Below are 16,683 nucleotides of genomic sequence, written 5' to 3' on the forward strand. Positions count from 1 at the left end.
AGATGTAGTCTTAGATGTAGGTTTGTCAGATCTAGTCTTAGACTTAGATTGCCTAGATCTAGTCTTAGAATTAGGTTGGTCACATCTATTCTTTTACTCAGGTTGGTCGGATCTAGTCTTAAAATTAGGCTGTTCAGATGTAGTCTTAGACTTAGGTTGGTCAGATGTAGTCTTAGACTTACGTTGGTCAGATCTAGTCTTAGACTTTATTTGGTCAGATCTAGTCTTAGACTTCGATTGGTCAGATGTAGTCTTAGACTGATTGGCAAGGTCTAGTCTTGGACTTAGATGGGTCACATCTAGTCTTTGACTTTGATGGGTCAGACGTAGTCTTAGATTTTGGTTTGTCAGATCTAGTCTTAGACTTACGTTGTTCGATCTAGTCTTCGACTTTTACTTTTATTTTTTATTTTTATTTGATTGCGTTTTGGTCCGGGACCCTTTGGGACTGTTTGACAAGGGGTGCCATTTTCGTGACCTCTGCGGTGCTTTTTTGTGGACTTCTGGATCTGCCTCCCGGGAGCCTTTTGGGCATGGAGACCAGCTGCTGGGTCTCTGCCAGTTTGGAGAGACTGGAGGAGATGCGTATGCAGAGACAGGGCTGCAGAGCTGGCACTGAGCGCCGGCACGGACAAACTTCACAGTGTCTTGGCTGAATGAGCAGGTATCGGACACCTCAGTCTTCTTGGACGTATCCTCGCTCATTCATGTGGACTGGACACTGGCCAAGAGTTGGTTGGCGATCAAGAGTGGAGTCTGCTCTCTTGGTTGCTTTGTTGGGTCTGCTCCCGTCTCTGGCCATGCTCTCTCCCCCACAGCAGACGACGGCGTGGAACACCGCAGAGGCCACCACGGTGTATATTTTTATATTACTTTTTATTCATAGCTGTATGTAGACGTGGCTGGTTGTATCTGCTGCTTTAATGTCGTTAATGTCCTATGTGTTCTTTAATGTTTGATGTTTCCCTCTTACACACATGTAAGAGGCATGTGTACTATGTGTACTATGGCTATGAGTTGTTTTTTTTCCCTTGGCCTCAGTCTGGACCCCCTCTCCAGGGGCCCAGGCTTAGACTGCTTTTTTAAATTTCATTTTATTTTAATCTTTTATTTTTTTCTCCCATTCCCCCAAATCGTTTACCTGTATCTCACCTTTTTTGTAAGGGGCGCCGGAAGTTGGCAGACACGTCAGCGATACTGTTCTGTCTCCCTGTAACGTTTGTCTGATCTTGAATGGGATTGTGCTGAAAATTTTAATTTCCCCTCGGGGATTAATAAAGTATGTCTGATTCTGATTCTGACTTAGGTTGGTCAGATCTAGTTTTAAGATTGGTCAGATGTTGTCTTAGACTTAGATTGGTCACATCTATTCTTATACTCAGGTTGGTCGGATCTAGTTTTAGACTTATGTTGGTTAGATGTAGTCTTAAACTTAGGTTGGTCACATTTAGTCTTTGACTTAGGTTGGTCACATCTAGTCTTAGACTTAGATTGGTCACAGCTAGTCCTAAACTTAGATTGGTCAGATCTAGTCTTACACTCAGATTGTTTTGATCTAGTTTTAGACTTAGGTTTGTCAGATTTAGTCTTATGCTGACGTTGGTCAGATCTAGACAACGTGGGGTCAGTTGGGTGTGTGCTGTTTCTGTTGGACTCTGACAACAAACAACATTCTTGTTCACGTCCATTGTGGGACAAAATGAAAGTGTGTTTACCTTCCTAGCTTCAGTTGCTAACTCATGATTGTACCTGCAAATGTGGATTTGACCTAAAATGCATCAAAGTGCAATTCATGGGACAAAAATACAATTAATATGAGTTTGTGCTCACAGACTTAGATTGGTCAGATCTTGTCTTAAACTTAGATTGGTCACATCTAGTCTTAGATTAATCGGATCTAGTCTTAGACTTAGGTTGGTCCGATCTAGTCTTAGACTGATTAGTCAGATCTAGTCTTAGACTTAGGTTGATCGGATCTTCTCTTAGACTTAGATTGGTCACATCTAGTCTTAGATTAGTCGGATCTAGTCTTAGACTTAGGTTGGTCAGATCTAGTCTTAGACTGATTAGTCAGATCTAGTCTCAGACGTAGGTTGGTCAGATCTACTCTTAGACTTAGATTGGTCACATCTAGTCTTAGATTAGTCGGATCTAGTCTTAGACTTAGGTTGGTCACATCTAGTCTTAGACTGATTAGTCAGATCTAGTCTTGGACTTAGGTTGGTCACATCTATTATCATACTCAGTTTGGTCAGAAGTAGTCTTATACTTAGATTGGTCAGATCTAGTTTTAGACTTAGATGGTCAGATGTAGTCTTAGACTTAAATTGGTCAGATGTAGTCTTAGACTTGGGTTGGTCAGATGTAGTCTTATACTTAGGTTGGTCACATCTAGTCTTAGACTTAGGTTGGTCACATCTAGTCTTAGACTTACGTTGGTCACATCTAGTCTTACACTTAGGTTGGTTAGATGTAGTCTTACACTTAGATTGGTCAGATCTAGTCTTAGACTTAGATTGGTCAAATCTAGTCTTTGACTTAGATTGGTCAGATCTAGTCTTAGACTTGCATTGGTCAGATCTAGTCTTAGACTTACGTTGGTCAGATCTAGTCTTAAACCTAGATTGGTCAGATGTAGTCTTAGACTTATGCTAGTCAGATCTAGTCTTACACTTAGATTGGTCGGATGTCATCTTAGACTTAGATTGGTCACATCTAGTCTTAGACTTAGATTGGTCGCATTTAGTTTTAGACTTAGATTAGTCACATCTATTCTTAGACTTAGATGAGTAACATCTAGTCTTAGACTTAGATTGGTCGCATTTAGTTTTAGACTTCGATTAGTCACATCTATTCTTAGACTTAGATGAGTCACATCTAGTCTTAGACTTAAATTGGTCACATCTAGTCTTAGATTGGTCACATCTAGTCTTAGACTTAGATTGGTCACATCTAGTCTTAGATGGGTCACATCTACTCTTAGACTAAATTGGTCACATCTAGTCTTAGGTTGGTCAGATGTAGTCTTAGACTTAGATTGGTCGGATGTAGTCTTAGACTTAGGTTGGACAGAACTTGTCTTAGACTTACGGTGGTCAGATCTAGTCTTAGACTTACGTTGTCAGATCTAGTCTTAGACTTACGTTGGTCAGATCTAGTCTTAGACTTACGTTGGTCAGATCTAGTGTTAGACTTGGATTGGTCAGATATAGTCTTAGACTTGGGTTGGTCAGATCTAGTCTTGGACTTGGGTTGGTCAGATCTAGTCTTGGACTTACGTCGGTCGGATCTGGTCTTTGACTTAGGTTGGTCAGACCTAGTCTTAAATTACGTTGGTCGGATCTAGTCTTAGACTTAAATTGGCCAAATCTCACCTTATTTAGATTTAGTCTTAAACTTAGGTTGGTCACATCTAGTATTAGACTTAGATTGGTCACAGCTATGCTTAAACTTAGATTGGTTAGATGTAGTCCTAGACTTATGCTAGTCAGATCTTGTCTTACACTTAGATTGGTCAGATGTCATCTTAGACTTACATTGGTCACATCTAGTCTTAGACTTAGATTGGTCACATCTAGTCTTACACTTACATTGGTCGAAACTAGTCTTAGACTTAGATGGGTCACATCTAGTCTTAGACTTTGGTTGATCAGATCTAGTCCTAGACTTACGCTGGTCAGATTTAGTCTTAAATCAGGTTGGTCGGATCTAATCTTACTTAGATGGGTCACATCTAGTCTTAGACTTAGGTTGGTCAGATCTAGTCTTTGATATTTTATGTTTGGGGGGGGGGGGGGGGGTGACAACGTGGGGTCGGCTGGGTGTGTGCTGTTTCTGTTGGACTCTGACGATAAACAACATTCTTGTTCACGTCCATTGTGGGACAAGATGAAAGTGTGTTTACCTTCCTAGCTTCAGTTGCTAACTCATGATTGTACCGGTGGATGTGGATTTGAATATTGTTGGGTGGGAAAGACCCAAAATGCATCAAAGTGCAATTCATGGGACAAAAATACAATTAATATGAGTTTGTGCTCACAGACTTAAATTGGTCAGATCTTGTCTTAAACTTAGATTGGTCACATCTAGTCTTAGATTAGTCGGATCTAGTCTTGGACTTAGGTTGGTCAGATTTAGTCTTAGACTGATTAGTCAGATCTAGTCTTGGACTTAGGTTGGTCAGATCTACTCTTAGACTTACATTGGTCACATCTAGTCTTAGACTGATTAGTCAGATCTAGTCTTAGACTTAGGTTGGTCACATCTATTATCATACTCAGGTTGGTCAGAAATAGTCTTAGACTTAGATTGGTCAGATCTAGTTTTAGACTTAGATGGTCAGATGTAGTCTTAGACTTAGATTGGTCAGATGTAGTCTTAGACTTAGATTGGTCAGATGTAGTCTTAGACTTAGATTGGTCAGATGTAGTCTTAGACTTAGATTGGTCAGATGTAGTCTTAGACTTAGATTGGTCACATCTAGTCTTAGACTTAGGTTGGTCACATCTAGTCTTACACTTAGGTTGGTTAGATGTAGTCTTACACTTAGATTGGTCAGATCTAGTCTTAGACTTAGATGGGTCAGATCTAGTCTTAGACTTAGATTGGTCAGATTTAGTCTTAGACTTGCGTTGGTCAGATCTAGTCTTAGACTTATGTTGGTCAGATCTATTCTTAGACTTATATTGGTCAGATCTAGTCTTAGACTTATGTTGGTCAGATCAAGTGTTAGACTTATATTGGTCAGATCTAGTCTTAGACTTACGTTGGTCAGATCTAGTCTTAAACCTAGATTGGTCAGATGTCATCTTAGACTTAGATTGGTCACATCTAGTCTTAGACTTAGATTGGTCGCATTTAGTCTTAGACTTAGATGGGTCACATCTAGTCTTAGACATAAATTGGTCACATCTAGTCTTAGTCTTAGATGGGTCACATCTAGTCTTAGACTAAATTGGTCACATCTAGTGTTAGACTTAGGTTGGTCAGATGTAGTCTTAGACTTAGATTGGTCGGATGTAGTCTTAGACTTAGGTTGGGCAGAACTTGTCTTAGACTTACGATGGTCAGATCTAGTCTTAGACTTACGTTGTGAGATCTAGTCTTAGACTTACTACGTTGGTCAGATATAGTCTTAGACTTGGATTGGTCAGATCTAGTCTTAGACTTACGTTGGTCAGATCTAGTCTTAGACTTGGGTTGGTCAGATGTAGTCTTTGACTTAGGTTGGTCAGATCTAGTCTTGGACTCAGATTGATCAGACAACACATGATGTAAGTGTTATATTAGCTATATTAGCCCACTATCAAAATGACTTTAAAAGTCTTATTTAAGTGTTATAATTGTCAAGTATTGGTGGTGGCGAACCCCAAGACACAGAGGTGGCAGGCTAGGTGTAGGAAAACCTGATTTAATGTCCAAAATTCAGGAAAAACACAAACCAGGAACCAGGAACAGGCAAAGTGGAAACAGGGAACAGGAAGCAGCAAACAGGAAACAAGGAACTAGAAGACAGCAAGCTGCAAACAGCTATCAGCACACAGCTGGCAGGTAGTAGTAATACTCCAGCACTGACTGGAGGGCGAGGCAGGGCGTGGCGCAGTGGGAGAGTGGCCGTGCGCAACCCGAGGGTCACTGGTTCAAATCCCACCTAGTACCAACCTCGTCACGTCCGTTGTGTCCTGAGCAAGACACTTCACCCTTGCTCCTGATGGGTACTGGTTGGCGCCTTGCATGGCAGCTCCCTCCATCAGTGTGTGAATGTGTGTGTGAATGTGTAAATGTGGAAGTAGTGTCAAAGCGCTTTGAGTACCTTGAAGGTAGAAAAGCGCTATACAAGTACAACCCATATATAAATAGTGACCTGATTGGCAATTGCCACCAGGTGTGCCAGACTGCCACTCAGGGACAGGTGAGGCATAACAAGGTTCAGGGAGACGAGCAGGAAACTGAACCAAAATAAGAGCGCTGACAGGAAATTAAACACAAACACAGAGGAAAAACTAAAACATAACCAAACTGTCAGTGACAAGCCTGACAATAATGAAGGCAACACATGATGTAAGTGTCCATATTAGTTATATTAGCCTACTATCAAGATGACTTTAAAAGTATTATATACACTAAGAGTTATAATGAAAGCAACACATGATGTAAGTGTCTATATTAGCCTATCAAAATGACTTTAAAAGTCTTATATAAGTGTTATAATGAAAGCAATACATGATGTAAGTGTCTATATTAGCCTACTATAAAAATGACTTTAAAAGTCTTATATAAGTGTTATAATGAAGGAAACACATGATGCAAGTGTCTATGTTAGCTATATTAGCCTAACATCAAAATGAATTTAAAAGTCTTTTATAAGTGTTGTAAGGAAGACAACACATGATGTAAGTGTCTATATTAGTTATATTAGCCTACTATCAAAATGAGTTTGAAAGCTGTATATAAGTGATACAATGAAGACAACACATGATATAAGTGTCTATATTAGTTATATAAGCCTACTGTAAAAATTACTTTAAAATTCTTATAAAGAGTGTTATAATGAAGACAACACATGATGTAAGTGTCTACATAAGCCTACTATCAAAATGACTTTAAAAGTCTTATATAAGTGTTATAATGAAGGCAACACATGACGCAAGTGTCTATCTTAGCTATATTAGCCTACTATCAAAATGAATTTAAAAGTATTTTATAAGTGTTGTAAGGAAGACAACACATGACGTAAGTGTCTATATTACTTATATTAGCCTACTATCAAAATGAGTTTGAAAGCTGTATATAAGTGATATATTGAAAACAACACATGATATAAGTGTCTATATTAGTTGTATAAGCCTACGATCAATATGGCTTTAAAAGTCTTATATAAGTGTTATAATGAAGACAACACATGATGTAAGTGTCTACATAAGCCTACTATCAAAATGACTTTAAAAGTCTTATATAAGTGATATAATGAAGGCAACACATGACGCAAGTGTCTATGTTAGCTATATTAGCCTACTATCGAAATGAATTTAAAAGTCTTGTATAAGTGTTGTAAGGAAGACAACGCATGATGTGAGTGTCTACATAAGCCTACTATCAAAATGACTTTAAAAGTCTCATAATGAAGGCAACACATGATGTAAGTGTCTACATAAGCCTACTATCAAAATGACTTTAAAAGTCTTATAATGAAGGTAACACATGATGTAAGTGTCAATATTAGCTATATTAGCCTACTATCAATATTACCTTGAAAGTCCTACATAAGTGTTATAAGGAAGTCAACACATGATGTAAGTGTCTATATTTTAGCCTACTATCAAAATGACTGTGTTGCAGGCTGACGCAAATCTGCGTTGACAGAAATGTTGAAATGCAATATTTATTCTACACATTTTTTACAACATTAGACACCATTTTAAATCAGACGCTACTCAGAAGGTAAGATAACTCCTGGAAATGACTGGCTTTTAATGGCCAAAGGTATAAATATGTGGGTCTAATTTAAAGGAAACGGCAGGTTGTCTTCTTTTAATAGATTTATTACAATCTTTGGCAAGCTAGGTAATGTTTGCTGTGGTCTGGAACAACATGGCACAGAAATGCAGCCAATATTACATACAGATTATGTGTCATGAGACATGCAAACATACATTATATAAACAGAGAATAAAAGTAAAGGATATTAAATGAGCTCAAATAGCTACAAACGAGGCATGATGATGCAATGCGTACACACAGCTAGCCTAAATAGCATGTTAGCGTTGATTAGCTTGCACTGACCAAATATGCCTGATTAGCACTCCACACAAGTCCATAACATCAACAAAGCTCAACTTTCTGCATTCACGCACAGCATAAAACGTTTGGTGGACAAAACGAGACAAAGGAGCCGAAGATTTGACATGTAAACAAACTGTCGCGTTACGGTCCACACTACGGTGAGTTTAGGAACCGCTGAAATGAGTCGGACAAAACGATGTTCAGTCATCAGTGAAGCATACACACAAACATGTTAAACAGCGGCAGTTCTAATAGGTTTGTGTCATGTTTGTCCTCAAACAAAAAACATACTAAAACAAAAAATAATAATTTTTCACCCTATTTTTTTTCTTCCATTTTCTAAAAAGCTATGTAGAGAATGCAATAAAAACAAATGTCAAGGCTCAATGTGGAGAGGGAAGACTATACAAATTGTAGCAGTCCAATAAAAAGCATATGATTTGGACGTTTAACACTACTTTAAAAAAAATAAACCCTGTCCAATGGAAGAAAAAAAATCATCCATTCATTTTCTACAGCTTGTCTCCAAATTTGGTAAAACACGCCAAACATATATTTACATAAAATCGTCTGTTTTTACATGAAGAAAAACTTATAAAAAATATGCTGACGCAGACATTTTTGAGCTAAATATGATACACAGTATGCAAATAGTGAGGAGCATTTTCCTAGTTTCTCCTCCAATTGAAGAGGGACTCACCATAAGTGCAGTATGTGACATGAAGATGCAACTTTTTCCCTCTTCTCACTCGCACGGTTTCTCCTTCTGCGTGCACTGACTATAAAGTGTTCCCAGGGATTCGGTGCAGGACAACAAGTTGAGGAGGGGGGGATGTCCCAACCTACAATTGAGTTGGCCCGTGCTACAAAAGGGTGGGAGCTCAACGCCTCGAAGGGTAGAAAAAAAAAAAGTCTAAGCCTGGGTCCTGGAGAGGGGGTCTGGACTGAGGCCAAGGAAGAAAAAAAAAAAACCTCATAGCCATAGCACACATAAGCATGTGTGTAAGAGGGATACATCAAACATCACAGGGAGACAGAACAGGATCAAACATTACAGGGAGACAGGACAGGATCGCTGATGGGTCTGGCAACTTCTGGCGCCCCTTACAAAAAAGGTAAAAAACAGGTAAAAACTGTGGGGGACAGGGGCGGGGTGAGAAAAAAAAAATCAGTCTAAGCATGGGTCCTGGAGAGGGGGTCCAGACTGAGACCGTGGAAGATAAAAAAAACTCATTGCCATAAATGTGTGTAAGAGGGATACATCAAACATCACAAAGGGCATTAAAGCCAAGGAAGAAAAAAAACCCCTCATGACCATAGCACACATAAGCATAGGCAGGAGTGTAAGAGGGATACATCAAACATCACAGGGAGACAGAACAGGATCAAACATTACAGGGAGACAGGAAAGGATCGCTGACGGGTCTGCCAACTTCCGGCGCCCCTTACAAAAAAGGTAAAAAAACAGGTAAAAACTGGGGGTGGCGGGGTGAGAAAAAAAAAAAATCAGTCTAAGCCTGGGTCCTGGAGAGGGGGTCCAGACAGACTGTGGAAGTTAAAAAAAACTCATTGCCATAAATGTGTGTAAGAGGGATACATCAAACATCACAAAGGGCATTAAAGCCAAGGAAGAAAAAAAACCCCTCATGACCATAGCACACATAAGCATAGGCAGGAGTGTAAGAGGGATACATCAAACATCACAGGGAGACAGAACAGGATCAAACATTACAGGGAGACAGGAAAGGATCGCTGACGGGTCTGCCAACTTCCGGCGCCCCTTACAAAAAAGGTAAAAAAACAGGTAAAAACTGGGGGTGGCGGGGTGAGAAAAAAAAAAAATCAGTCTAAGCCTGGGTCCTGGAGAGGGGGTCCAGACAGACTGTGGAAGTTAAAAAAAACTCAATGCCATAAATGTGTGTAAGAGGGATACATCAAACATCACAAAAGGCATTAAAGCCAAGGAAGAAAAAAAATCATAGCCATAGCACACATAAGCACGTGTGTAAGAGGGATACATCAAACATCACAGGGAGACAGAACAGGATCAAACATTACAGGGAGACAGGAAAGGATTGCTGACGGGTCTGCCAACTTCCGGCGCCCCTTACAAAAAAGGTAAAAAAACAGGTAAAAACTGGGGGTGGTGGGGTGAGAAAAAAAAAAAAAATCAGTCTAAGCCTGGGTCCTGGAGAGAGGGTCCAGACTGAGACCGTGGAAGATAAATAAAACGCGTTGCCATAAATGTGTGTAAGAAGGATACATCAAACATCACAAAGGGCATTAAAGCCGATGAAGAAAAAAAACTCATAGCCATAGCACACACAAGCACGTGTGTAAGAGGGATACATCAAACATCACAGGGAGACAGAACAGGATCAAACATTACAGGGAGACAGGAAAGGATCGCTGACGGGTCTGCCAACTTCCGGCGCCCCTTGCAAAAAAGGTAAAAAAACAGGTAAAAACTGGGGGTGGCGGGGTGAGAAAAAAAAAAAAAATCAGTCTAAGCCTGGGTCCTGGAGAGAGGGTCCAGACTGAGACTGTGGAAGTTAAAAAAACCTCATTGCCATAAATGTGTGTAAGAGGGATACATCAAACATCACAAAGGGCATTAAAGCCAATGAAGAAAAAAAACCTCATAGCCATAGCACACATAAGCACGTGTGTAAGAGGGATACATCAAACATCACAGGGAGACAGAACAGGATCAAACATTACAGGGAGACAGGAAAGGATCGCTGACGGGTCTGCCAACTTCTGGCGCCCCTTACAAAAAAGGTAAAAAAACAGGTAAAAACTGGGGGTGGCGGGGTGAGAAAAAAAAAATCAGTCTAAGCCTGGGTCCTGGAGAGAGGGTCCAGACTGAAACCGTGGAAGATAAAAAAAACTCATTGCCATAAATGTGTGTAAGACGGATACATCAAACATCACAAAGGGCATTAAAGCCAATGAAGAAAAAAAACTCATAGCCATAGCACACGTAAGCACGTGTGTAAGAGGGATACATCAAACATCACAGGGAGACAGAACAGGATCAAACATTACAGGGAGACAGGAAAGGATCGCTGACGTATCTGCCAACTTCCGGCGCCCCTTACAAAAAAGGTAAAAAAACAGGTAAAAACTGGGGGTGGCGGGGTGAGAAAAATAAAAAAAATCAGTCTAAGCCTGGGTCCTGGAGAGGGGGTCCAGACTGAGACCGTGGAAGTTAAAAAAAACTCATTGCCATAAATGTGTGTAAGAGGGATACATCAAACATCACAAAGGACATTAAAGCCAAGGAAGAAAAAAAAAACTCATAGCCATAGCATACATAAACATGTGTTTACGAGGGATACATCAAACATCACAAAGGACATTAAATCATTAAAAGAGTAGAGCTGACGCAACCAGCTTTTCTACATACAGCTACAAAAGTAAAACAAAGACAACAACCCAAAAAAACATATACACTGTGGTGGCCTCTGCGGCGTTCCACGCCTGGACTCTAGAAAGAGACCGTGGAGGGGGAGCGTGGCCTGCGGGCCTGCCGCGGAATGGGGTGTGCAAGGACCGAAGGACCGGCCTTGAAACAGCGACAGGTGAGTATATGGCCCAGGTGGGCTTTGTTATCTAATCAACCTGTCGCCCTTTATTAGCAGCAGCCGAGACGAGACACGGGGTTGGAGTTGGAGGTGCTGATGATTCAGTTATAAACATTCATTCACTTTCTTCTTTCCTTCATGGATCTAAAATTTACCGCTGCTGGTAGTTTTTTCTATGTTTTTATTTAATACGTTTTAGGCGTGTGTATTTCAGTATAAAAGTGTAAAAAGTGTTTTGCTTGGGTCATGAAATGATAATGGTGTGCCAGGGCATACATACATTTTATATTAAACGCTTAAATCTCTGGAGTCTACATCAACTTAAGATCTATTCCTCATTTTAAAATATTTTAGTTTTTTTATGTTATTTTTTTGTTTGTTTGTTTTCCGCCCTTTTTCGTCAAACAAAACTGTTTTTTTTAATGGCAAACGCACAAAATATGCAAAATCTTCCACCCAAAATATTTTTCACTGTGGAATATATTTCATAATAACATTGATTTTGATTCAATATTATGTTTTGAGCGATAACAGTTTGAAAGAACTCAACATTGTGGGGTGGGTAGGGTGTAGCAGGGGGTGTATATTGTAGCGTCCCGGAAGTGTTAGTGCTGCAAGGGGTTCTTGGTATTTGTTCTGTTGTGTTTATGTTGTGTTACAGTGTTTTGTCGTTCTTGTTTGGTGTGGGTTCACAGTGTGGCGCATATTTGTAACAGTGTTAAAGTTGTTTATACAACCACCCTCAGTGTGACCTGTATGGCTGTTGACCAAGTATGCCTTGCGTTCGCTTATGAGTGTGTGTAAAAGCTTCATATATTATGCGAGTGGGTCAACGCGCTGTTTGTATGGACGAAAAACCGGACGTGACGGCAGGTTGTAGAGGACGCTAAAGGCAGCGCTTTTAAGACACGCCCCCAATATTGTTGACCGGGTGGAAATCGGGAGAATGGTTGCCCCAGGAGATTTTCGGGAGGGGCACTGCAATTCGGGAGTCTCCCGGGAAAATCGGAGTAGATGGCCCAGGTGGGCCTTGTTATCCAATCACCTGCCGCCCTTATTAGCAGCCGCCGGGACGATACACGGGGGATGGAGTTGGAAGTGCTGATGAGCGGACGCAGGAGGAAAAGACATTTTGCTGCAAAGCAGAAGCCTATCGCTATTTATGCAAATAAAACAGTGTTGTACCCTGAATTCCGGGCTGTCCTGGCAGTGTGTGGTGGTCAGAAGAACCCACTAGAGGGCAACCTCTACAGAGACCCGCCGGGTTCTGAAACAGCTTCTTCCCTCACGCCATAAGACTCTTGAACGCATCATAATAATCCCCACAATTACCCCGAAAAACGGATTAACTGGCTGGAATATAAAGACAATATAACATACATCCATAAACCCGGATGCATATGCAAAAGTGGAATATATTTATCTGTACAGTAATCTATTTATTTATATCTGCACCTTATTGCTTTTTTATTCTGCACTACCATGAGCTTATGCAACAAAATGTTGTTCTTATCTGTACAAAAACCTTTCTAATGGTAAATACGTCAAGTTTATTTAAGAGTTTTGCAAAATTAAGACTTCTCTGCATCCTCCCAATGTTTTTCTCGCTAAATATATCTCTATCGCCTATCTTTTTTCTTTCCTAAATTACTATTTATTTTGCGATTTTTGACATTTTAAAGAAAAAATATGACTTGGCTGTTATATTTCATTTTCGTATGATTAGAACTACTTAGGAAAAAAATGACTCCCCGAAATGGTTTTATTCTTTAAGACTACTATTATTAAAAAATATCACCTTTTTATGCACTCTTTTAAGACTATGATCATTTTAGAAAAATTAAGACATTATGGTAAAAAATTGTTTTTTTTAGAGAAAAAAATGCAATGATATTCTTGTAGGATTATGACTATATCACAAAAATTCTGTTAAAATTAAACTTGTATTTATTTGTTTTACTTTGTGACATTTCTTTAACAGAAATAACTTAATTCCCCGGCAAATTTGACTTTTTCTTGATAAAATACAACTTGATTTTAGTCAAATTCGGGGTTTAAAAAAAAAAAAATTCCAACTCAAATTAAAGTACTTATGACTTGGACTATGGTGTGGATTGTTTTCCCATGGTGCAAAGCGAATGGAACGGACATGGCGTGAAGGTAAGGACATCTTTTAATTAATAATTGTTGCGTTTGGACCAGATGTTCCTCCGAGGGAATTTAAGTTGCTGGTCACTCCCAAGTTCTTTTGATGACACATAAGCTGATTTTAAATGACAACCCAAAACAGAATAGGTATTTTGCAATTTATTCCAAAGCTTTGGAGAGACCAACCTAAAAAAACAACACATTCAATTAACTCTCTCCTTTGAGGCACACATTAAAAGCGTTACTAAAACGGCCTTCTTTCATCTCCGTAATATCGCTAAAATTCGCTCCATTCTGTCCACTAAAGACGCTGAGATCATTATCCATGCGTTTGTTACGTCTCGCCTCGATTACTGTAACGTATTATTTTCGGGTCTCCCCATGTCTAGCATTAAAAGATTACAGTTGGTACAAAATGCGGCTGCTAGACTTTTGACAAGAACAAGAAAGTTTGATCACATTACGCCTGTACTGCCTCACCTGCACTGGCTTCCTGTGCACTTAAGATGTGACTTTAAGGTTTTACTACTTACGTATAAAATACTACACGGTCTAGCTCCATCCTATCTTGCCGATTGTATTGTACCATATGTCCCGGCAAGAAATCTGCGTTCAAAGTACTCCGGCTTATTAGTGATTCCCAAAGCCCAATAAAAGTCTGCGGGCTATAGAGCTTTTTCATTTCGGGCTCCAGTACTCTGGAATGCCCTCCCGATAACAGTTCGAGATGCTACCTCAGTAGAAGCATTTAAGTCTCACCTTAAAACTCATTTGTATACTCTAGCCTTTAAATAGACTCCCTTTTTAGACCAGTTGATCTGCCGTTTCTTTTCTTTTTCTTCTATGTCCCACTCTCCTTTGTGGAGGGGGTCCGGTCCGATCCGGTGGCCATGTACTGCTTGCCTGTGTATCGGCTGGGGACATCTCTGCGCTGCTGATCCGCCTCCGCTTGGGATGGTTTCCTGCCGGCTCCGCTGTGAACGGGACTCTCGCTGCTGTGTTGGATCCGCTTTGGACTGGACTCTCGCGACTGTGTTGGATCCATTATGGATCGAACTTTCACAGTATCATGTTAGACCCGCTCGACATCCATTGCTTTCCTCCTCTCCAAGGTTCTCATAGTCATCATTGTCACCGACGTCCCACTGGGTCATTATTGTCACCGATGTCCCACTGGGTGTGAGTTTTCCTTGCCCTTATGTGGGCCTACCGAGGATGTCGTAGTGGTTTGTGCAGCCCTTTGAGACACTAGTGATTTAGGGCTATATAAGTAAACATTGATTGATTGATTTGCGTCGCCTCGTTGATCTGAAAATCCTAAGGACGCGCTGTCCTCTTCACTATCTCCCCCCTACCACACCTACTTGAACGAATCCACATATCAAGGTTAACACATGCAGTTTACTAGCGGACAACCAAAAAGAGAACAAATGGAAAAACACCAGCTGTTTTCAAATATAACTATGAATATAAAGAAATAACTCTTAAATATGGATATATGTAGATATCTATGTCCGTCATAACTCAAAAAAAGGAAAAAACAAAAGGCGCTCACAGAGGAGGTACAAAAACTTGGCTATGAAACAAAACTTGCACAATGGGAGGACTATGAACATAAAACACAATTTACTAACTGTGGCATGAAAAACTTACTTGGACCGAGAGAGAGCATGGATCATCGGCATGGATAACATGGGTGTGTAGGAGGTGATAGAGGCTGGGGGAGGGTGATTTCGCCAGGGTGACTGCCTGGCAACTACAGGCTTAAATAGGTGCAGTGATGACAGGTGCGTGAGTCCAGTCAAATCAAGTGCATGAGTCGTGAACACATAACAGGTGAAAACTGATGGGTTGGCATGGTGACAAAACAAACAAGACACTTCACCCACCTGCACCCAGTGCCACCCACACTGGTTTAAATGTAACTTATATATTGTGTTTCACTATGTAAAAGCGCTTTGAGTCACTAGAGAAAAGCGCTACATAAATATAATTCACTTCACTTCGGTCACTGTAAGATTCAAATTAGAATGACAACAAAAGAAAGTCTAAGTCTCGGTCTAAGTCGAAGCCATTGACTGCTGGGGTTGGAGTAGCATGGGCAGAGAGAGGAGCAGACCCAACAAAGCAACCAAGAAAGCCGATTCCACCCTCGGGCGCCCACCAACTCTTGGCCAGTGTCCAGTCTGCATCCCCTTATTCAGGCAAAACATTGTGAAGCCTGTCCGTCCCGGCGCCCGGCGCTCGGCACCAGCTCCGCAGCCCTGTCTCTTCATCCGCATCTCCTCCGGTTTCTCCAAACGGACTCTAGTAAGGCAGAGACCCAGCAGCTGGTCTCCACGGCCAAAAGGCTCCCGGTAGGCAGATCCGGAAGTTCACAAAAAAAGCACCGCAGAAGTCACGGAAAGTGCCACCCCTTGTCACACATTCCCAAAGGGTCCGAACCAAAGTCACAACAACAACAAAAAAACCCACTTGAAAAGAAAAGGGAAACACATTAGGAACACAAAATGATGACACAAGAACGCAGCGCTCCTGCCAACAGCGGCGCCAACTTGGAAAAAAGTAAACTGTATACAAAGCCTTACAAGGGAACGGGTGCAGGACTGCAGGGAGCAGCAAGTTGAGAGGTTCCAACGTGGAATTGAGTCGGCCTGTGCTTCAAAGGGCAGGAGCTAAACATCTTGACGGGTAAAACATGTTAAAATGTACAAACCCCGTTTCCATATGAGATGGGAAATTGTGTTAGATGTAAATATAAACGGAATACAATGATTTGCAAATCCTTTTCAACCCATATTCAGTTGAATGCACTACAAAGACAACATATTTAATGATCAAACTCATAAACTTTTTTTTTTTTGTTGCAAATAATTATTTACTTAGAATTTCATGGCTGCAACACGTGCCAAAGTAGTTGGGAAAGGGCATGTTCACCACTGTGTTACATCACCTTTTCTTTTAACAACACACAATAAACGTTTGGGAACTGAGGAAACTAATTGTTGAAGCTTTGAAAGTGGAATTCTTTCCCATTCTTGTTTTAAGTAGAGCTTCAGTCATTCAACATTCCGGGGTCTCCGCTGTCGTATTTTACGCTTTATAATGCACCACACATTTTCCATGGGAGACAGGTCTGGACTGCAGGCGGGCCAGGAAAGTACCC

General features: G+C 40.6%; 2 protein-coding genes across 3 annotated transcripts in view; one reads left to right on the forward strand and one right to left on the reverse strand.

Annotated features, from left to right (window-relative positions):
• The window catches only part of gdpd2 (glycerophosphodiester phosphodiesterase domain containing 2), an 80,971-nt gene that overhangs the window by 32,040 nt on the left and 32,248 nt on the right, over nucleotides 1–16,683 (reverse strand). The window contains exon 1 of one of the 2 annotated variants that reach the window (XM_061900288.1): nucleotides 8,483–8,581. The exons of the other annotated variant lie outside the window; for it this stretch is intronic. Within the exon in view, the coding sequence (XP_061756272.1) occupies nucleotides 8,483–8,503 (21 nt within the window). The 5' untranslated portion in view covers nucleotides 8,504–8,581. Of the gene's footprint in view, nucleotides 1–8,482; nucleotides 8,582–16,683 lie in introns of those variants that run through there. 2 annotated transcript variants of the gene reach the window in all.
• pdzd11 (PDZ domain containing 11) overlaps nucleotides 1–16,683 on the forward strand; it is a 48,654-nt gene that overhangs the window by 4,501 nt on the left and 27,470 nt on the right. The window lies entirely within an intron of this gene.

This window comes from Nerophis ophidion, linkage group LG05 (genome assembly GCF_033978795.1).
Source record: "Nerophis ophidion isolate RoL-2023_Sa linkage group LG05, RoL_Noph_v1.0, whole genome shotgun sequence".
In the NCBI taxonomy this organism is placed as follows: Eukaryota; Metazoa; Chordata; class Actinopteri; order Syngnathiformes; family Syngnathidae; genus Nerophis; species Nerophis ophidion.